Genomic DNA, 23,884 nt, shown 5'->3' with positions numbered 1-23,884 from the left:
CTACTCAGTTACCACAAGGCCTCTCTCAGTACTTGGTCCGAGAGTAACTTGATACTTCTCCAATAGTTGGTCTGCCAGTGAGGCATGATGATGGAGTGGTTTAGTTCTGGTTCTGCCAGTCTTGTCCTTGGGCAAATGATTCTTCCTTGGCTTAAGGTCAGGATGAAATGAGTCATTATATATAGAGCTTGTAGTAAACATATGGTACCTAGTAAGCATCAGTAATTCTTGGCTCCTGTCATTGCCTCATAGCTGCCACCCTTCACTCAGCATACATTTATTGTACACTTTCTACATGCTGGGACATGAAGATAAATAAGACATGGTATCTAGCCTTAAGGAGCTTATATTCTAATGTGCATGTATGTAACATGTATGTAAAATGAAAGTCCTTATTCCCTCATCTTCCCAGCTACTTAAACTTTACCTATAGCCCAGTTTGCTTTCCTCCCATGTCAGCTAACTTCTGCATGATAAAGGACAGGCTATAACATCTTACCTGTTTCTGTTTAACAGTGATTCAGTACTTAACCTTGTACCCCAAATGTTGTTAAGAACTGGAATGCAAAGATGGTGTGTAAGACAGTCTGTGTCTATGAGAAGCTAACATCCTGTAGGGAGAAAAAAAAATCCTAACCGTGGGGGTGAGACTGGAATCTACAGCATCTACAGAGCATTCTGGTGTAGTGGGGCCTTCTGAAGGACTCTTTTTGGCCTTTTTATTATGACTTTTCACCTGTGAACTGGCTCTGTTCTACCTTGCATAGCCTATGTAAATAAGGATAAACATTCTCTCTTCCAAGGAGGAGAGAGTTAGCAGCAAGAGGGCATGTATTTCTCTGCGTTGAAACCTGGGAATGGCATCACTCCTTTCTTTCCGCAGTGACTAATCTTGTAAAGTGCTGGAAAAAAAAAAAAAAAAAAAACAGAGGGACTTAGAAAGCCCTGGCCATTCATGCCTAGGTAGAGCCACTGTAGTAAAAAATAGCACTTTTGCTGCCATGTGATGCACAGGTACAACAGACCACTGGGTACCACTGGTTTGCATTCCTGTTTCCCAGGAAGTTCTCCTTTCTATTGCATGAGCTTCTTTGGGAAAGAGACAACTTAGGGAATTCTTGACACAGAATAGGAACAGTTGGCAATCCTTTCAGTCACTCACATATATTGTTCTTTAACCATATACTGTTCTTTAAAAAAATAATAGTCATTGAGAACTCAGGGATACTCTCTTGCTTTTATGACCATTACAGGTTTTGTTTGGCTTGTTCGTAATAAGCATATTAAGTTTAATCTTATTTTAAAAGTCTCTCCTGACACAGAATTTAAATTTTTATCTTGCTGAATTATGAATGGACATAAAGGCTCCTTTTAGAGAGCTTTAAGTGTTTGTTGCCACAACAGGATCTGAGTATAATACTGAGCTTTAGAAAGATGATTTTTCTCAACAGAAATACTTTATTATTGCTAGAGGTAATGTGAAATTATTAATTTTTCCTTCAAGCATATTCTTTTATAAATGATTTCTGGAGATACATGAATTGAAATTAATGATGTTCTCTTTTGTTAAGGCTTTATTTCATTTCATGTATTCTGTTGACCTGTGAGAGAATATCTGATCTAGAAAGAAGAAAACATAAAACAGTACTAAAAACCCAATGAATGCTTTTAGTAAGTTAGAGTTTACTTCTTGTCATCAGCCATGCTCCCTAGCATTACTTGAGTACTATCAGGTTTGGTGCTACATTTTATGTTTTGAATGTTTTTGGTTCACTTGTAGATGCTTATCTGTTACTATTAAAATTCCATATACATTCCTTTTGGCGTTACAAAAATATTTCAGTTAATGCAAGCATACTGAAAAGAAGGTTTGCATTTAGAGTAATGCATTTCCTAGGTTAGAGAAGATACTGTTATTTATCATCAGTTATTTATGTGACTTTTTTTTTCAACTTCCCAATGAGTGGTAGAGATATTTGAGTCACCTGTCTATGCAGGTCCTTCTAGTAACTGTCATCAGGAAATGTACATGTGTAGGTAACTGGCAGAGGTTAGTGGTTCAGACTATGGCCATTAAAAAAAAAAAAAAAGGCATCAGCTGGGTGCAGTAGCACTTGCCTGTAGTCCCATCTGCTCAGGAGGCCTAGGTGGAAAGATTGTTTGAGCCCAGGAATCCGAGGCCAGCCTGGACCACCTAGAGACCCTGTCTTTTTTTTTTTTTTTTTTTTTTTTAAATAAAGGACATTCCCCATTTCCTCACCCATGAAGCTGATACTCAAAGTAGTTTTATGAATGTAGTAACAAATTGAAGTTAGCTCCAATTGAGCTGGAAGAGCAGTATGTACTGGAAAGAAGTTCAGTGAGCATTCTGAAAATTCTGTTCCTAGAGGCTTCAGCCCATTTAAGTGTTATTCATCACCAAATTGTTATTTATATTTTATAATTTCCACTGTACTTTTCAGATAAATCTATGGTGTTTGCACTAACTGCATTTACTTTTTTTTTTTTTTTTTTTTTTTTTCTTTTTTTTTTAACAGAAATGTCTTGGCCTCTGGAAGGCCATTTTATTCACTAACACATGCTAGGAGGCTTCAGCAATGTCTTGCTCCAGCAATCTGATCCTTTTTTCTCCTCAGTCATTAACAAGATTATGCATTTGGGGTGAGATGATCCTTCTTGAACAAGTAGCCAGAAATCATTTGTTCCAGTTTCTTCTCAAGGTGCTAAAATTAAGTCTTGTCTCTTAAATCTTGCTGCTATCCTTGATAATGGATTCAAAAAATCATTTCTTGACTTCTGTAGGTCCTTGTACTCCTTCAAGCAATTTCAGGAGTTTTCACATTTCATCCAAAGTGTCGAATTTCCTTTACTACTTGACATTTTGTATCAGCATTAATTTCTTCTTGGCTTTTTGGAAAAGGAAATGTTTCTGTGACTTTTGGGTCATCTCCAGAGAAGTTGCTGGCAATGATTCCTTTTACAGGTGTATTTCTACCAGGTTTTTGCATCAGCCCATCTTTGCTGAAACCAGTGAAGTCATCAAGCTGAGAATCCAGTTGGCTGATTGGAATACCATCTCCTGCCATAAGCTTCTTTTCCTTGGACATGGCAGAGCCTCCAATAAGGCCGTCTCCTGCTCATTGTTTCTTTAACAGCAGGTCCATCTTCTGCCTTTTCTGAGATGAAGGGCTCTCAGATTCCCTGGTACATTTCAACACGTTTTCAAGTTCTACAGCAACCTTCTCTGTTTTATTAGTCATTATTTCCAAAAGCACCAATCCAGTATGGTCCAAGGGTGATGGAAAGGAAACTGCCTACCATGGCGTACCATGCCCCAGCTGAACATCGGGAACACTGGTAACCTGTATAGGGTGCTAGAATCCCAAGGAGCAGCCTTGTGCTCAGTAGGACCACAGCTGCCAGCCCTGAGAACCAGGCAGCCTACATTTACATTATTTCCCACAAAACTCACAGAGTTAAACTTCCTTTCTTTAATTCTTTGCTGTCACCTTCCGTTAAGCTCTGGGGATTCTTCTTGGCTCCTAGGAAAAAGTCTTCCTCACTCCTTTCCTATTTTTCCTTACCTTTCTTTTCTGAACCTCAGGAAGCTTCAGCTTTATTAAATAGAATAGTGCCAGTCTATCTTCTTATGACCACTTTCCTAATTGCTGTCTTTAGAAGATCCTGTAATATCTCTCACATACTCTTTTAAAAAATTTTTTCCATAGGTTATTGGGGTACAGGTGGAATTTGGTTACATGAGTAAGTTTTTAGTGGTGATTTGTGAGTTTTTGGTCCATCCATCACCCGAGCAGTATAAACTGAACCCTATTTGTAGTCTTTTATCCCTTACCCACCTCCAACCTTTCCTCCCAAGTCCCCAAAGTCCACTGTATCATTCTTATGCCTTTGCATACTCATAGCTTAGCTCCCACACATCGGTGAGAACAGACGTTTGGTTTTCCATTCCTGCGTTACTTCACTTAGAATAATAGTCTCCAGTATCATCCAGGTCACTGCGAATGCCATTAATTCATTTCTTTTTATCTCATAACACCCTTGATCTGTATTGAGTGTGTTGGATTTCCTCTTAATTTCTCTTTCTATCTTTGAAATTGACCTAAGGCCTCACTGAGGACCTGAAGATACAATTAAGGTGGAGTGACAGAAACTAGTAAACACTTTAGGCTTATCCAAATGAATGTTTGATATGTTAGGTACTTTTTAAAGCTGTTCTCTGCTTTGTATAACAAAGGACAAAATGGGTCATTTCATAACAGGGGGTCCTAAGAGATACTAAACTCAAGTTAAGTTAAAATTGATTTAACTTGTGGAGAGCTTTCCAGATTATAGTCCACAAATACTAATATGTTAATATGACTTTTAGCCACAAATCATCTCATTGGATCTCCTGTCTTTTTTGAGCAATAATATACTGTCTCTTGAATCAACAGAATATAAACTTTACTGGCTCGTAATTTCTGGTGTGTAAGGAGAGAATGGTGAAAAAGCAGGCTAGAATGGCTCTGTTGGGGAATGGTGGTGCAGATGAGAAGTGGACCCGCCTGTAGCAGGACTACCCTTTTTTCATGTCATGTCCTCTTTCCACTCTAGAACTCAGAGAATCATTTACATGTTATATATCATCTACATTTTTCTCACCCCAGCTGCTTCATTCCTTAGGTGAATAATATGCTCCTCTGAGTAAATGCTGTCCACCTTTTGATAGTTTTTAAAAAGAAAAGATAAATTGTCATACCATTTATTATATGAGAGATGTTAAAACAGGAAGCAGAAAACAAGAAAATGTATGTAACTTTGGAATGAGTTCTGTATACTATATTTAAGAAAGGTGAGGCAAGTAATATTTTTCTGTTTATCTATATATATTTTTAAATTTAGGAATAGAAGGACAGTCTGTGGAAGTTTCCAATATTGTGGACATCCGAAAAGTATATAACCGTGAGATTGCAATGAAAATTTCTTCTGATATAAAAAGTCAAAATAGATTTTATACTGACCTAAATGGATACCAGGTAATTTTCTTTGAAAATGTTTAAGTGATGGTTGTATTAGTATATAACTCTTATATGTAATAATGGACCAGTTAATTTTGGATTCTTTGAAAAATAATATCTAAAGTTTCAAATTATTTATAAAATAAAACGGATTTTTGACAGACAATTACAGGTTCTATATTTAATCAAATACCTAAAGTTAAATATTTGGGAGACCATTGTTTTAGAACATCTTTTTGTAAGGATTTATTTGTTCAAAGGGTAGATTGGGTGACCACTATGAATGTTAAATACCTTGATGCTAATATATATATATATATATATTAATTTATCTACCAGAAAGGAAACCTAATTAGGGATCGATGGATTATACTTTTTTTTTTTTTTTTTGTAGCCTCTGCCTCCCAGGTTGAAGCAATTCTCCTGCCTCAGCTTCCCAAGTAGCTGGGACTACAGGCACACACCACCACATCCAGCTAATTTGTGTTTTTTTTTAGTAGAGACAGGGTTTCACTATATTGGCCAGCCAGGTCTCGAACTCCTGGACGGAAGTGATCTGTCCACCTCAGCCTTTCGAAGTGCTGGGATTACAGGCATGAGCACCTGGTCTGTTTTTATATTGGTCCATTCTCACACTACTATAAAGAAATACCTGAGACTGGGTAATTTATAAAGGAAAGAGGTTTAATTGACTCACAGTTCTGTATGATTGGGGTAGCCTCAGGAAACGTATTCATGGTGCAAAGGGAAGCAGACAAGTCTCACATGGCAACAGGTGAGAGAGAGAAAAGCCCAGGGAAACTGCCATTTATATAACCATCAGATCTCATGAGCTCTCCCTCACTATCACAAGAACAGCGTGGGGGAAACCACCCCTGTGATCCAGTCTCCTCCCACCAGGTCTCTCTCTCAACACCTGGGAATTACAATTCAAGATGAGATTTGGGTGGGGATACAAAACCTAACTATATCAGTTTCCCTAATAAGGAACTGATCTATACCTATTAAGTTTATTCCTTATATATTATTTAATGTATGATCTAATAATGGGCTCTTGTAAATTTCAGGAAAACTCTTTCCCTATCTTTGTGTGTATATATACAATTATACAGAGACATGTATACATATACATAGGTTTATCTATTTAGAAATGGGCAGGTATGTATTTAATCAAAATTTTCATGAGTTTCAAATTATATTAAGGAAATTGATTCATACAATCTTATCAGACTGACAAGTCTCCAGTTTAATAGAGCACTTTTGATTGTTACCTAAGTCTCTGTTTTCTGAATGTATGTGTTTGACAACATATCTTTGAAATAATACCATTAAAAACATAAGCATGTTTTTAAAATAAGAGTTTTAGAAATTTTTGACTGTGAGTAGAAATAATTTTACAATGAACACTTTTACTTTGATTTTCAACTGGGGGTGGGTGAAAAAGATTTTAATAGTTTTCTCTTCTATGATTTCCTGCAAAAGTTAAACTTTTTCTAAAACATAAAAATTGCAACATACATTCTGAATTAACATGTTAGTTTTACTACAGCCATTTGGATTCCAAATAAAATGTCAACTTTACTATGATTCATTTTTTTTTACATACAAAAGAAAGTCTTTTCTTAAAATTATGCAAAACCAGTTATTTGTATTTGTGGGTATAGACATAAACGAGAAACTTAGTAAAACTGAATAACTAAAAGTGTGTATTTTCTTTTTAAGGATGGAACATTTGACTAAAAAAAGAAAATATTACTTTTAAATCTATAATATCTCTGCTTTTAAAATTGGCCATTTTTTAAACTTTGTATATAGTAGTACTTGGGCAGAACTAGATGTCTAGCCCCACAGGTGGGCCATAGGAGTAGCAATAACACTATTGTGGTAGTTTTACATTTTTAAAACAAGTTTACTTAAACAAATTAATTGGGTTTGGAAATTAGAAATAGGTAAATCTTTTAAGGTAGCTTTACTTTTTTTTTCTTTAAACATTTTACAGTTGTTACTTTATCGGTTTATTAACTTCCCAAGGCTGCCATACAAACAGGAATCATATAAAACAACAAAACTTTATTCTTTCACAGTTCTGGAGACTAGATTTTTAGCATCAAGGTGTTGGCAGGGCCATATTTCCGACAAAGGCTATAGGGAAATATCCTTCCTTGCCTTTTCCCAGCTTTTAGTGGTTGCCCGTGCTTGATTTTCCTTGGTTTGTGGATGCATCATTCCCGTCTCTACCTCTTTTATCATACCACGTTCTCCCTACGTCTCTGTGTCTGTCTGTCTGTGTCCAAATGTCCTTCTTCTTGTAAAGATGCCACAAATTGGTTAGGGCCCACCATAATCCAGAATGACCTCATCTATTCCTGCAAAGGCTCTGTTTCAAGATAAGATCACATTCCCAATTGGTGTTTGTGGGTGGACAGGAATTTGAGAGAGGGAGGCATTATTCAACCTAGTACAACAAGTAATTTGAGGGATGTATTTCAGGGTTGTTGGGAAGATTAAAGATCAGATTTGTGAAATATTCAGGACTGTGCCTTTCGTTAATGGGCACTTAGTACATGTTAACTGTTGTGCTAACTTTGTACCTTTTCTTCACTTTTATGTCCAACTTTCATGAGTTTAAATGAGGAAATGACATTTTTATGTGGCATCATTAAGATTCACTGATAACAGGGTTCTGAGCTTAGAGTCAGTCACTGTGACCCAGACCAGCTTTGGGATTTCTGACAGACTCTCTCAAAAAATAGTCATATTTCAAATGTTCAGGTACTAGTCTCCAAGGAATTGGAATTTGGGACTATCTACATTGAAACTAATGAAAAAGAGTACGTACTGAGTGGATTTTAAATATAAATATGCATTTGATTATAATGTAATATCTTAGAAGATTTGGTGGGGAGATCTGTGGTATTTATTAAAACCAAGAATAATAAGAGATATTTCTTGAAAGGGGATAGAGAGCTATTATGCTTAGCATTCATTATAAAAGCAGTATGTTAGATTTAGATGAGAAATGAATACTTAATACCTTTATAATTTGTTTTATGCAAATATTAGAGAGCTAGAAGACTTTTAAGCATTTTTATGCTGAATTTAAATAAGAATCTCTGTTTTAAAAATCTGGACAAGTTCTACCTGTTCCACTTAAAAATTGTTTTCTGACATCCTTATGGTTTTCCTTCATATTGTTTTAAATAATGTTTTAATTTTTCAATTGTTTCTTCCACTGAACAAAAAAGGAAGCTTCTTTTTCTCTTGGGAAGAAAAATTGCCTGTATTCAGTTTTTTTAAAGAACATATATAAATATTGCTTGTTGTGAAGAGAATTGTTTTGTTTTATAGATTCAACCTAGAATGACACTGAGCAAATTGCCTCTTCAAGCAAATGTCTATCCAATGACCACAATGGCCTACATCCAGGATGCCAAATATCGTTTGACACTGCTCTCTGCTCAGTCTTCAGGGGTTTCAAGTTTGAATAGTGGTATGTATTGCTTAAATTCTTTTCACTCTGAAAGGTTTCAATTCCAAGTGTATACTTTTTCTTTTGGTCAGATGTGGTATAATCTCCACTTAAAACCTCCCTGTCTTCTTTTCAGCTTTTTTCTTTCTACAACCAGACTATTAATTAATTTTGGGTTTTGTGAGAACAACATAAAATGATGAATCTCCTAAATCTTCAGATGAAGAACAGGAGACATAAAACTACATGTCAAGATTGCTTTTTAAAGATAATTTGCTTCTTCTAATAGCGTGTTCTTTGCAGAGGTCACCGTCATCATCATGATTTAATGGATGTGGAAACTCAGATTCAGACGTTTAGATAAGTTAGCTAAGTTTGCGAAGTTGAGAAGTCATGGTTCAAACTTAGTCCTTCTCTGAATCATGGTCTTTCTATTCTGCTACCACCTGAAAGAAGGAAGGGAGTAGAAATGATAGAGACATGGGGATAAAGAGGTACGGCTTTAAGGATTCCAAAAGAGAGAAAGTGATGCTCAAAATGTGAGAGAAAATAGACAATAGACATTGATTAATTTTTGAAAGTCTTTCTATTGACAGACTTTGATCCTTTATAATACATATGTTTAATTGGTTATTGTACATGTTATCATTGGTCTTTCTTACATTCTCAGTGTTGGCAGAGATAAATGTCTCAAGGAGCAAGGTCGATAATAAGTGCAAATGCCTGGTGTGTCCTTTGACACAAACCCACTTTTTACATGAGGTATATACATACATTCTATAATTTACACACACACAAAAATCTGCTACTTCTCATTTTTCTTTGTGGCCTTCATTAGATAAGATCATGTAAACTCATGCCATAAAGACATGAATTCGGTTATGAAAATAGGAATGGCTTCACAACAGGGATCCAGTAGGGAGGGTTGGAGACTTGAGCAAACTCAAGAGCATGTTCCTGATGTGCAGTGGGGCAGCATTGTTGCTGCACAGTTAGGGGCCCAGTGTTGCTAAATTCAGTTTTTGAAGAAGAGTCCAAAAGTCTTGAATTTTACATGAAGTTGTTCAATCTGTAAAATATTGTTATAATTTTTTTAAAAAACACTATGTTGACAAAAGATAAAACATCTTTGGGATGTACAAGACTCTTGAACCACCCATTTTTAAACCCTGTCTTAAATTCTCAAGGCTATGCTCTAAATAGAGAACTAGACAAGCTGTAAGACTCAAGCTGTGATGAACAAAGCAGTATTGTCTCACTTCCTGATAAAGACAGGCTAGGAAATGAAGTTCCTCTGTTTCTGGTATAGCCACCAAATATCTTAGTTTTTTAATTAAAGCAATTTGAATGCAATCCAGGAGATCACTAAGTGCCAGTCACGTGTTACATGTACCAACATTTGGAGACAGGAGACAATTAGAAATTGCCAAGAGGTTGGTAAGCCCATTTAATCCCTACACCTGGGGACTAAATCTTGGACAGTTGTCTTCTAAATTATGAAGGTAGTATCAGTGAGATTTCTATTTATCTCTGGTAATTTTAGGTACTAGAAATGTAAATTCAGAAGAAAGAGGCTAAACAGAGTTGGTATGACTATGTAAAAGTAGTAATTGTTAAAATCTTTCGTGTTAGCTATTTTCCTTTTGTACGAAAATATAATTTAATATAATAATGGATATGAATGAATATGCATGTAATTTTAAGCATATAACTTCAGTTTTCTAAGTCTTATTTGAGTATTATCTTAAATGTATATATGTATATGACTCTAGTTTTGGGTATTTTTTTCATTTTTTACTTTTTAATCTCATAATGTAATAATTAGCTGACAACTTAAACTAGAGGAAATACGGAAATATTGAATAGCAAATGAAGGAACCAGGTATGACCAGGTATGACCCCTTTTAATGGTTTCTAGAATCATCCATGTCTCCAGAGAGGCAGGACACTGGTGTTGCCGCTAACACAGTATCGGAGAAGCAAGGGAGTATTTGATAGTTGTGTCCACATTCTAGGGCTTCCTCAGAGACCTGCCTCATATCAAGTAACCTAAATTTTATTTGCAGACCTTTTTTAGACCTACCCATTTTCGTGTATTTTACTACACTCTGTGTGATGTGCATTTCCTAATAAACCTCATAAGCATTTTTTGATTCTAAATGGTGCTACTAAAAGTTTGGAGAACTTAATTTACCCCTTAAGGTTAATTTTTTGGAAAAAAGTTTCATTTAAATTTTGTTCTGTCCTGTCTCATTTTTAATTTTTTTTATCAGATATTGTGAAACACTAATAAAGAAACACAGAAATACTATCTTGTTTTATGAATTTGTAGTAGCTACTTTGAGCTATTATCAAGAGAAAGCCCCTGGTGTAACGGGTTGTATAAATCTACCTCCTTGACTGGAGGGGAAATTTAGAGCAAGACGTCATGGCTTCTACTTAAGTGATCCTCAGTGAATGTCAGTAGTAAGTAACTCTGGTCAGTTTTGCTTGTTTGTTTGTTTGTTTATTAGGTCAGATTGAAGTTATCATGGATCGGAGACTCATGCAAGATGATAATCGTGGCCTTGAGCAAGGTGTCCAGGATAACAAGATTACAGCTAATCTATTTCGAATACTACTAGAAAAAAGAAGTGCTGTTAATATGGTATGAAAAAATAACTAGCATGATCTGATATTGGTTGTTCTTTGTCTCCCAAAGCTTGAAATTATGACTTTCCACTTTAAAAATTTTTTAAATCATCTCCAATATTGAGATTTCTTTATAGGAGTTGTGGCCCACATTCACAGAAAGATAATTTCAGTTATAAATATCATGTAGGATTTGCACTTAGATCTTTTTATTTTTTATGTTTGCTTGTTATGTTGATAAAAACTAATGACAAGAAATTAGTTTGGGTAAAATTTCCTGAAATTATTATTATTAATTTATTTTTTTATTGTACTTTGGGCTCTGGGGTACATGTGCACATCCTGCAGGATTGTTGCATAAGTACATACATGCCACATTCTCCCCCCACCGTTGCCTACATCAGGCATTTCTCCCAGTGTTATCCTTCCACATCCTCCCCATCCCCCGCTGTCCCTCCCTTCCATCTCCCCACCTAGCCCAGTGAGTCTTGTTCCTTTCCCTGTGCCCAAGTGTTCTCATTGTTCGTCACCGCCTATGAGTGAAAACATGTGGCATTTGGTTTTCTGTTCTTGTGTCACTTTGCTGAGAATGATGGTTTTTAGATTCATCCATGCCTCTACGAAGGACACAAACTCGTCGTTTTTTATGGCTGCATAATATTCTATGGTATATATGTGCCACATTTTCTTTGTCCAGTCTATCATGATGGGCATTTGAGTTGATTCCAGGTCTTTGCTATTGTAAACAAAGCCACAATGAACATACTTGTGCACGTGTCTTTATAGTAGAACGATTTATAATCCTTTGGGTATATACCCAGTAATGGGATTGCTGGGTCTGAAATTATTTTTAAAGAAATAAGAATTGAAAAACTGAGCTAAACAAAAGTTAAAGAATAGAGCTTAGTCCCATGCTTAGCAGATTAAGTTTGGTAAAATTTATTTGAAATCTTAGCGTACTTATTCTAGTCTTAAACTCTTCAGTTGAAAATATATTTACATGTAGGTTTTTCACATTTGATTTTCATTCCTCAAAACAAAAATCTAGTACTCTGTGTTGAATGGTCAGGCACTGATCACCTTCCTTAGATAGCCGTGAACATGGGCTCTTTCTTTTTGCTCTATTTTTCTTTCTTCCCTGACCATTGCAAGTTCTTTCTACTCTTTTCAGCCAGTGACCTCACCTTCCACTTTATAGTGAGAACAGCCAGTAGACAGGGCTCTCTGTTCCAGTTACCTAATATCTACTCCCATCCTTCCCTTCTTCCCTCCTGTTACATTAAAAAGAGACTTTATCTTCCATCATACTAGGCAGGTCCTACAACTTGTCCTTGGAACTTACTCCCTTTACCCACCTCAGCATCCTTTTACTTTTCATTCTCTGTCTCTGTTTCTCCCTAGCTCCTCATATCCAACACTTCCCTGGGAGATTCTTTCTGCTAGCTTTGAACACTGTTTTCTTTCTTCTGTTAAAAATAGAAATGGAATACAGCCTTCCTTCAGACTGTTATTTCCATTTCCTCTAAGCTACTATCCTTTCTCTCCTACCCAATTGAGCCAGAGTTTATGAGATGAGTTTATTTCATCACTTCCTTCTCACACTCAGTTTGTTTCAGTCTGGCTTTAGCCTCCATCATATTCTGAAAGAGCTCTTGCTGATGTCACTAGATCCAGTGGCTGTTGACTGTCATCATCTTACTTTACCTTTCAGCAGTATTTGACACTGGCCATTGTCACTCTGTAAAATACTAACTACCTTGCCAGGGCTTCTATGGAGCCATGCAGCTTGGATTTCCTCATACCTCTCTGGCAGTTCTTTATCTCTCTAATAGTTTTCAACTGAGCCATTAAATCTTAGAGTTCTGACGGCATGGCCCCTGGCCTTCTCCTTTTCTTATTTTTTATGCTATCCCTTGTCAATCTCTTCTACTCCCCTGGTTTTGTTTGCATCCTGCACACAGGTAGAAGCCACTAACACATATCTTCAGCTTAGGCTTGCCTCTGACTCCAGATGCATCTATCTAACTGCTTCCTGATATTCTCTGTATAAGGACACCTCAAGCTTAACATATCCAACACACTCATGGTCTTTCCTCCCTCCCAAACCTGGCCCATTTCCAGTGTTCCACCCAGTCAACAGCCACCACCATCCATCCAATGCCAAGACAGACACGTAAGAGTTCTTCCTGATACATGCGTATCCCCATCAGCCTTTTCTCACAGAGTAATGCCATCACTTATCTATCTCATTGCCTGAATATTTCAAATTTATAATCTTCTTTATATCCACCGCCCTAATCTAAACTGACTTCCTGTATATCCTGGATCTAGCCTATACACATCCACCCTGTTCTCCTTTCTGCCATGTCTGTTCTTAACCCAGAAGGCAGAATGTTTTTTGTTTTTTTCAAAGCCAAATCTAACTTTATTGCTTCCTGCTGAATCCTCTGATATCTTCTCATTACTGTCAGTAAAAATGTCAAAATTCTTACCATGGCCTCCAGAACCCCTCTTGATATGGGCCCTGCATGTCCTAGGCATCTGTGTGCCTCTTACTGTGTCTGCTTTAGGCCCACTGGTTTCCTTCACATCCCTAGTATTTTCCATCTCCTCCTCCCCACTGCACTTTTGCACATGGCCTATTATCCTTTGCCCTAGAAATTCTGGGTGATAGTTCAGATTAGTATTTACTTCATCAGCTGCTTCTGGACCAGGTTAAAAGCCTTTCCCCTGTGCTGCCTCCAAACTGTGCATCTCACCTTCATGCATGTGTGTGATTATTTGATCCCTGTCTTTTCACCTCTTTTAGACCATAATCTCCATGAGAGTGGGATTGTGCCTCTCTCCACTTCTAGGATTGTTCCTAGCAGAGGATTTACCTAATATATGTCATATGAATGAATATTCAAATGCGTAGATGAATGAGCTGTTAGGGCACATTTTGCCACTGTATTTATTGCAATTTCTGCTTATTACCTTGTCTTCATATGCATATTCCATTCCCCCTACTAGATTCCAGGGACTCGCTTCCTTTATTGTATATATGGTAGACACTCTTTAATAAAATACTAGTTGATTGAATGAAATGGCAGCAGCTAATTAAAGCAAAAACTTCTTCCAGTATTTAGAATATTTTAGAAAAAGAATTAGTATCCATTTTAGATGTCAAGAGCCATGCTATTCTTGAGACTCATGTTTCAAATCAATTACTGACAATATAGCTTAGTTTTAAGGACTAAAACTGCATAGGGAAATTATTGTCTGAGGGCTGGCAGCTACTGTCTGTTGCTCCTTTTGAAAGTGTTTCTGGCTTATATGACTCTATATTGACACTAATCTACAAAACTTTTGTTAACTATAACAATAAAAATTTTCACATTAAATCTAAAGCTTTGACTTAAAAGTGAAATAATTTGTTTATTCCCATTCAAAACTCCTTGGATAGTAATTAATGTTTTTATTTTATAATCCTATGTTGGTTAAAATTTTCTGTTACTGAAGTATAGATTCTGGGCTTCAATCAATGGTTTCTTTTAAATAAGAAATGAACTAGAGAAGAGAAAATACATTTTAATGTCTAGTGAAAATAATTAAAAAGACACTTAAGTGAGGAAAGTTAATACCATGTAACTCGAATTTTCTGGAAAGTGTTCTTAATTTCAACTCAAACTCTAGTATCGAAAATAATGATGGAGAAAAGTGAAGTAGGGGGATACTCCCTGATTAGGAAGAAATTTTAGTGGGATGTCCTGAGCATGACAGAGCCTGATGGAAATAATCCCGAGCTGACTAAGTGGAAGTGAGTCCTGTCCTCAAATAATTCTGCAGAGAGTCAGTAAAAACAAGGACTTAGATGATATTCATTGTGTGAGATGTCCAACGAGGACTGTGGCTGCATGAGGTTGACCATCATTTATGCTAATTATCCTCAAAGGCCAATAGAAATGGAAAATAGAAATCATCTCTTTTGGCATTGCTAGGGTTTGAATGTGTTCCCCAAAAGTTCACGTGTTGGAAACTTGGCTACCATTGTGGTAGTGTTGCAAGTGGGAACTTTGGGAGGCTTTTGAGTCATAGGGGATCTGCCCTCATGGATGGATTAATGCCATTATCATGGGAATGGGTTAGTTATTGCAGGAGGAGCTTTGTTATAAAAATGAGCTCTCTTGCATGCACTCTCTTGCGTGCACTCTCTTGCCTTTCCACCATGTGATAATGTAGCAAGAAGGCCCTCACCAGATGCCAGTGCCATGCTCTTGGACTTCCCAGCCTCCAGAACTGTGAGCTGAATAAAATTCCTTTATAGATAAATTATCCAGTGTGTGGTATTCTGTTATAGCAACAGAAAATGGACTAAAAACAGGCATTGACAGATTTAGGATTTGTTTCTTTGACCTTTTCTCCTTACTTCTTTCCTGCTGGTTGGTTAATGAGACATGAGCTAGGAACCCTGGAAGTGTTAAAGTGTTATAATTGTGTTGCTTTGCCTTTAAATATAAGAAGAAATTTGGAGAGATGAGATTAAACTCTTAAATGCTTATATGGTTTAGAAAAGTGACAGCATGAGGGAGGTCAACCAGGTTTAAGGGTAAATACTTAAGTTAGGTGACCAGAAGATCTATGGTAAAGTTGAGGACACATTCCACTAAGACCCACAACTCAGCTCCAGCTGATTATTTCCACATGGGACTGAATGCCTGCTTGGGGTGACACAAATTTCCAGTTTCTTGGGTAAAAAACAAAAAATGTGTTTTGGGTTTTTTGGGTTGCTTCTTTAGTATGAATTTTTTGTTAAAGGGTTGGCCGAAAAGCAAAAAAACTTTTTAATACCATACAGACCTACCAAAATGTGTATCTACAAACCTTCCCCATAGTCTTCAATCCTGGGCTACATGATATTTACCTGTAAATCTTATGATTCAATATATTATTATTCATTTTCTCTCCATCTTTCTCATTGTCTTGTTACTCCACCTGTCCTCTCTAGTGCTCTTCTCTATTTATATTACATTTGCTTATTAAATTAATAGATTTACTTCCACAGACATTTAAGTTCCCACCGTATTTCAAGTCAAACCGAATAAACAAAGGTAACATCAAAAATGTCTCTTACTATCTCACCATAATTTAACAGAATTTGATGTAGATGAAATGGAAGTCTTTGATGTAACTCAAAGTGAGCTTAATAAAGGGCAGCAAGGAGTCTGGTAAGAAGTTCCAACTGGTGGAATAAGGGCTGGAGCCCAGTGAGGAAGATCTCCACTTTGTGTGGTTTGGATCAGAAGGTGCTAGAAACTCTCTTTAATGTCAGGCAGCTACACTTACACAGTGTGAATGAAGAGAGAAAGCTACACTTACACAGTGTGAATGAAGCCTTCCAACCAATGAGAAATTAAATAAGGTTTATAGTACTAGATTAGTTAAGTACAAGGCTGGGGAATTCATTTATAACTTAAACACATAAAATTTCCTCTAGAAAATGTATTTTTAAAACTCTGAGTTTATCATATGACTTACATTGAAAAGATTACCTTTGTAGAGATTAATGTAAATGTTGATGGTTCAACAGTTGATATCGTTGAGCCTCTTGTTGCTGTAAATATAAGAAAGTACATGAATGGCAGAGCCCTGGGTTAGAGTTCGCCACTCCAACCTGGCCAGCCTCCAGCAGTGTTATTTGTTCATGATGCTCTTAGGGTAGTGAACCACAACTCTTCTATAAACTTTTTTATCTTGCTAAGAACAATAAACTACAGTTTTTAAATTCTTGAAGTCCTTAACATCCATGACATTGTTTCCTTTTAGAAGATTCCCATCAAAATGTCTTTGAAACTGAATCTTGTTTTTTAATGCAAAGGTAGTTAAAAGGTACAGCTCACCTTTTGAATCTAAAGGGAGCTCTGTTTTCTTTGTAAGGCTGGATGTCTGGGGTGGCAGTTCCCAGCACAGGATCACGGAGCAGTGTGAGGCTGATTCCATGATATTCACCTGGGGAGGCTTTTCAGCTTTGTATTTTCAGGACCCCACCTCCCAAGATTTTGTAGATTTGGAATAGGACCCAAGAATCTATGTCTATTAAAGATGTCCCAAGTCATTCTGTTGTGTGGTTAATTTTGGGGAAATACCAATGGTTAGGAAGAACTAACCTGGTTTGGAGGATTGTTATATATGCACATTATTGCTTCTGAAGTATAGAAGATCAATCAGGAAATGTTCTCGCTGCTCACTGGAGTGGCGAGGAATTGCTCCAAGAGTGTAGAACCAAGCCAGAGCTTTCTCTGAATGTTTCTTGACCTAGAGTGGACTTAACACTTCTCAGATTTGATGAAGGAGGTGTTTTCTTTTCTGTTTGAATCTTTTTATGTTTCATTACTCATGAGTGATTTTGTCATCAATCCTGACCTAGATTATGAAGTCCTTTGATCTTGGAGTACCTTTAAAATATCTTGTTGAAATTGTTCCCTCTTTATTCATGTTATTCTACAAGCTGCATTACATTTCAGTATTGTTGGAGAATATTATTTTATATGCTTTATTTAATCTTTCTTTTAAAAAATGTAGAATAGATACATTTTTTTTACAATTCTTTCAGACCTGATTTTTTGTCAGTGTCTTAATATTGCAATGTCCCTCTGCTGTCTTAAAATTTTTTTTCTCTCTCCATGGTCTGAATTGTAATGACATCTAATGTTAGCTGCTGGCACGCTGGTAGTCACTTTTTGCTAGCACCCTTCTGTGCAATGCTAATCTGACATTCTGAATTTTAAGCTCTATATCTCTATGAATCCTGTCTTTTCACACAGATAAGTAGCCAAACCTTTTATTTGAGCTTTATGTTACAAAAAAGATGCAAAATCAGAAGACACCAATGCAGTAGTCATTTTAAAAAATAAGATACAAAATTAAATTTGGTTCAGATGTAACTGATGATCAAAGGACCTTTCTGCACAAATTATTTTCTTGGTCATTTGTGTCTGTTTTTACTCCTTAGGCATTATTGGTTAAGATTCTATTCAGTCATTGATTTAATTAATTTTGTGTATCATTTAGCATATGTAATCTACCAACATTAGTAGATAATTTAATGTTTGAAAGAAATGTTGCCTTTAACCATATACCATAGCAAAGACTAAAGTATTTTAAACTATATGGAATAATCATATACTATGTAAGTGTGTGATAACTATTCAGTAACATTTAACACTTCTAGTTTTGTAATAGAATAGTGAAACAATTGGCAATGATTTACCAAGTGGAAAGAAAACAGATGATCTAGGTGTGTCACCTATGTTATTTATATTTAAAAACTGGATTTATTTTGGGAGTTTTATTTTTTAAAAATTCTATCATTGGGTAACATTTGTTAACATGGATGGGCTATAGCTTGGAATCAGTACCTGCCATTGTGGTCTTGTTAAGGTGTGTAAATGAAACCACAAGAATGTGATGGATGAAACCTGAGAAGGGAGATAATATTTGATGATGCACTACAAATAATTTATGTACAGCCCAATCCTTGTACTTCTGATAGTTTTCTGATAGATTGAGAATTTTCATAAAAAGGTATGCCTTGTCCTAAAGTGTTTGTAGGAAATCTTTTGGTGTTTTTAGTATTAAATCAATGAAAGAGATATTTTAAACATATGAGTTAGATATACACTGTTTATTTTCTTGTATTGCCTACAACTAATCTTGGTAGTTTATGGAGTATTTTCTAAGACTTATTTATAAAATATACTAAAACCAAAGTATTAATATATTTTTATATTTAAACCCTCTTGGATAATTCTGTTAATGTAATGGGAACTGGAAATATAGACCTTAAACATTTTTGTTTTTTCTTGATAGGAAGAAGAAAAGAATTCGGTCAGTTATCCTTCTCTCCTTAGCCACATAACTTCTTCTCTCATGAACCATCCAGTCTTTCCAATGGCAAATAAGTTCTCCTCACCTACCCTTGAGATGCAAGGTGAATTCTCTCCATTACAGTCATCTTTGCCTTGTGACATTCATCTGGTTAATCTGAGAACAATACAGTCAAAGGTATGTCTCAAAATATACCTATAAAAAATTGCTGTTTATTATGTACTTGTTTTAAGGGGGTAAGGAAATGAAAAAAATACTGTATGCTTTACTGTGCTTTGAGGAATTATTAAATGAGGGCTTCACCATTAGCCAAAAGCTTTTTCATTTGACTGTTGCTCTATATTTTAGAGCATATCCTGATACTAATTTACTTGATTCTTAGAAAAGTTCTGTATGGTGAGCAGGTCAGGAAATATCAATATAGTAGGTAGGAAATCTGGGCCTTAAGCTTAGCACTGCTGACTTTTCTCATTCATTTGTCCTTGTTAGACTGTATCTCTCAGAAGTTAGAGAAATAGTACTTAGTTATTTCTGTATCAGAAGCTTTGTATTTTCGTATCTTTCTCTTGAGAATCACTGCAACTCAGTTTCCTGTTAGAAAACCAATTGTTTAGATGAAATATTAGAGGAAAAGCATGAGGAAGTTTTATTAGGTATGAAGTTTAATTCAGTTAGACAGCAATTATATACATACCTGTTTTTAACATCAAAAAGATTGCATTTGGAAAGAATAAGAATTAGACATTTGACATCGTTCTTATGTGTTGCATAGCTGTTTTGATATTGCAAACTGACATAGATTTAGCTGGAAATAATAAGTGGTTATGGATTCTGTGGAAAATATGGTAAATGGCCAGCCTAAGTATGAAAAGAAGAGGATGCTCATGTTTAAAGACAATATAAGAGGCGAGAAATGTTTAATTTAGAACAAAGAACTAAAGCAATAAAGTAAGGATAAATGCCTAGAATTTGGACATTAGACATTTACAACTTTATGTCTAAAATATAGGAAAAAATATTTCTTTCCTTTATAGATTTTTAGTTGAGACACTGTTGAAAACAAAAGTCAAACAGGACAAATAGCACTACTACATTGTACATGCTGTACCCGTCACTTGGGAGAGGCCCCAGTTCAAAAGTATTTTTTTCCCAAGGCAGTGGTTTTGGGACCTTGCTTAAATAATATTTTAACAAAGAGCCATAAATCTTCTAGAGACAAGACAAAAAAGAAGAAAGCATCTTCAGGCTTCCAAAAGGCAAGAAAATGTGGGAGGATAAATTTATGGGAAGAGTGAAGTCTGCCCCTAGATGCTCTGGCGCTGCTATTTCTGAGCTGATTAGCAGCCCTCGTAAAGGGGCCTGTCTTTAGGCAGGAACAGGCAGAAAGGAAGAGATGAAGACTTCTTGTAAAATTGCTGAAGAAGAGACAGAACGGCCCCTGTGTTTTTTCCTTCTTCAGCTCAATAATCCTGTTATTTGAGAAAGAAGTATTTTGGTTTCTTTCAGAGATAAGGATGTGATGCTCAGCTATGCAGGCAAACATATATGGCTTGTAGTAATGAATACAAGCAAATGCTTGAGGCCTGTATAGGTATATGTGCATGTGTGCGTGCGCGCGCACGCGTGTGTGTGTGTGTGTGTGTGTGTTGAAAGACTTTTAAAAATCATGTGAGTGAACTTGCAGCATTTATTTCATACCCACTACATGCCAGTTACTGCCATGGACACTAGGGATACAGTCGTAAACAAAACAGACAAATGCCCCTGCCCTTCTGGAGCTTAAAATCTAACGGGAGGAGAAAAATAAGAGAAATATGTAATAAGTTAGATGGTGTTAAGTGTTATGGAGGAGTAAAAAAGGAAGGTTTGTTGAGAGGAGGTGACACAATTTTGATTAAGGTATGTAGAGAGGGCCTCACAGAGATGATAATGGAGTAAAAATCTGAAGAAAGTCAGAGAATAAGAGATTTCCTACAGATTTCTGAGGGTAGATTGCTCCAGGAAAAGAACAAGTGTGAAGGCCCTGAGGCCAGACAGATACGTGACTAGAATGGAAGCTCCAGGAGAGCTGTGTTTCTCCTTTATTCATTGCTGTATCCCCTGTGAAGAACAGTGCCTGCACATAGTAGGATCTCAAAAACTATTTTGAATCAGTGAATTGTGTAGATGTTTTTTCTAGGATTCTGCTGTGGTTTTTTTTTTTTTTTTTTTTTTTTTTTTTTTTTTTTTTTTTTTTTTTTTTTTTTTTTTTTTTTTTTTTTTTTTTTTTTTTTTTTTTTTCTCCCTGAGGTGTCGTGTCATTAATTCATGAGCTAAAAGAAAAGTAAAGAATAGAATGGAGGGAACCAAAGACCCTGGGCTTCAGATTATCACCACCTGGCATAGATGGTAGAGGACATCAGTGACCCAAAGAACCCAGAGGCTAATGGGGAGGATGGGCAGTCACCATCCCTTAGCCTCACTTCTGGGTGGCTCCTCCACTGTAGTTGTTTTAAATATGATTGTTTTCTGGAAGCAGCTGGAGCTAACTAGAGTCAGTGGGTACAGGGTTTTACCTTCTGTAAGTGAAGCCTGGAACTTGTTTTTCGTGTCACCTTTTTTTAGTGGTAACTGACTTCTTTACATCCTTCCTGCTTTTGACTATTTTCTTGTAATATGAATCTAATCACTTTTCAGATTAAAAAAACCTCATTGCTTACTGAATTGGTTCAGACCCTGAGCATTTAGGCCCCCTGTAGTCTGGCCTGTGTTCACTGCAGCCACCTGGCTTCCCACTGCACTTCGTGCCTTTGGACAGGTGGGCCACCCTCCCTACCTGTTTCCGGAGTGGCTGCTGACTCAGCTACCATTTATAACATGAGGCTGATGTCATACATTCCTATGTCAGGTCTTTTGCTAAAAACTGGTGAAATCCTATTATGAAAGCCATTTGAAAACCGAAGCACTTTGTAAACATACATTGTTATCTTAGTGACACTTACTCCAACCTGGGTGCAGATTGGGGTTTTAGCAGAGGGAATAGAGAGCAACTTAACAACATAAAGATTTGACCAAGAAGAGTAAAAACTGAAATGTTAATTCCTATTGATAACTACCATGCTGGTACATAATCAGAACTAAATACTTCTCAGTTTTGCATTATCATATCCATTGGTGCCAGTTTCTGTGTTAGCCTTTGACTCTTAGCAGCACATATTTATAACAATTGTTTAGAAGCCCGCTAGTAATCCAAGAGGATGGATTGGTCCATTCACAACCACTTCTTTAAAGAATTGCCCTAACCTGTTAACAGAAAGATAGTCATTGAAGGGAACTGTTGTGGGTATTGATTCAAAGAAAGCTATACTTACAAAGTGCCTAGTGTAATTCCATGCTTATACTAAAAGAAAGACCAAAGTGACTCAATGAATAAATGCGGAAGCCAGACCTAAGCATTTTGGATTGGATTCCTGTTTTTGTGTGCTAGAAGCCTCCAATGTGCAATAATGGGCTGTTCATTTGGAGATTGCAACTCATTTTTTCCCCCTTGAAATAATGTCAAAATAGACAGAGGTTTCAAGCAAGACCTCAGGTCTGCATTGGCCTGTATTTAAGTAAGCATTTTTCTTAACCACTATAGTATTTCATGAGAAATGTGTCTGAAGACCACCTTAGCATGATAAGGACATGTGTCTTCCTGCCTGACCAATTCCTTCAGCACCGTGATAGAGAATGCCCTTGCTTGGCCCTCCCCTGGGCTGCTGTCTAAAGGTTTCTCAATTCTAAACCTCAGTTGGTTTTCTTGACTTTTGCGATAAGGGGTTATAGATTCAAGGAACAGTGAGGGAGGCAAGTTGCAGGCTGCAGGTATGATAACCCACTGAGGGGGTTCCCCAGTTCCAACTACTGGCCCTCAGATTCACTGTCCAGATTACATGGGAGATTTTAAACATAGAGACGTTTACAAATTTCCAGATCTCTGAGATTCCGATTCTATAGGGCTGGGGAGGAGAGCCTAGAAATCAGTAATTTTTTTAACATTCTTCTGTTGAAATTGTTGCATTATCTCCATATCCTAAATTAGGAAAGTAAGATTTAGAACTAAGTTAAATGATAAAAATAAAATTACCCAGCAGTAAATGGCAGAATTAGACCTGCAGCCAGGCCTTCTGAATCTCAAGTGCTGTGTGAGGCCTCAGAGGGTAGTGGTTGACATTTTTAGAATTACTAACTTTTTTTTTCTAAAAGTCCCAAGTTTTCAGGTATTGCTGTATATTAGTAGATGAGTTTATGTTTTTATATAAACATAGCTTGCTTTTAGACGGACGTGTTTCTTTTCTACTTTATGTCAATTTTTGGAAAATGATTATGTGCTATACATTTGTAATCGAATGAAGAGGGGAACAAACATCTCTTGAAGCCCTACCTCACAGCATGCTGTGTGGCTTTGCCCATTCCAGCCACTATTACAAACTTACCAGTTAGCTTTCCTATTCTGCTGGCCTTTCAACTCTTTTCCTTGATCACCCCCTTTCCCTGTGCTATGAAGAGCTTGAGATACTACAAAGACGCTTCTGTAAAGGTTTGAAACTGAGGGAACAGGAGCACCACTCATACACTAAATGCAAAAGCCTTGTCATCAGGAAAGGGCCATTATTTAAGAAGAAGGGAGATTGGGAAGAGAAGATGCTGGAAGGATCTCTTGGGAGGACAAATCATGAGTCAGGCTTCAGGCTTCTGAAGCAGGAGGTGCAGGTTCAGCCTGGAATAGAGGGACAAAGAGGAAGCTGGTTAAGCTCAGCTTCATGGAGCCATTCTACCTGGAATCACTTTAGAAAAGTGATACATAGTTCAGCTCTTTTTTTTTTTTTTTTTTTTTTTTTTTTTTTTTTTCTTTTTTTTTTTTTTTTTTTTTTTTTTT

The 23,884-nt window shown here is 36.5% G+C and overlaps 1 protein-coding gene across 1 annotated transcript in view; it reads left to right on the top strand.

Annotated features, from left to right (window-relative positions):
* Nucleotides 1-23,884, top strand: part of MAN2A1 (mannosidase alpha class 2A member 1) — a 170,003-nt gene that overhangs the window by 137,040 nt on the left and 9,079 nt on the right. Inside the window, exons 17-20 of the mRNA XM_017527221.2 lie at nucleotides 4,903-5,036; nucleotides 8,367-8,508; nucleotides 11,001-11,134; nucleotides 18,967-19,161. Of these exons, the coding sequence (XP_017382710.1) occupies nucleotides 4,903-5,036; nucleotides 8,367-8,508; nucleotides 11,001-11,134; nucleotides 18,967-19,161 (605 nt within the window). The remainder of the gene's footprint in view (nucleotides 1-4,902; nucleotides 5,037-8,366; nucleotides 8,509-11,000; nucleotides 11,135-18,966; nucleotides 19,162-23,884) is intronic.

This window comes from Cebus imitator, unplaced genomic scaffold (assembly GCF_001604975.1).
Source record: "Cebus imitator isolate Cc_AM_T3 unplaced genomic scaffold, Cebus_imitator-1.0 Scaffold46, whole genome shotgun sequence".
NCBI classification, from domain to species: Eukaryota; Metazoa; Chordata; class Mammalia; order Primates; family Cebidae; genus Cebus; species Cebus imitator.
Note: the sequence above shows the minus strand (reverse complement) of the source record. Positions and strands in the feature narration are given on the sequence as shown.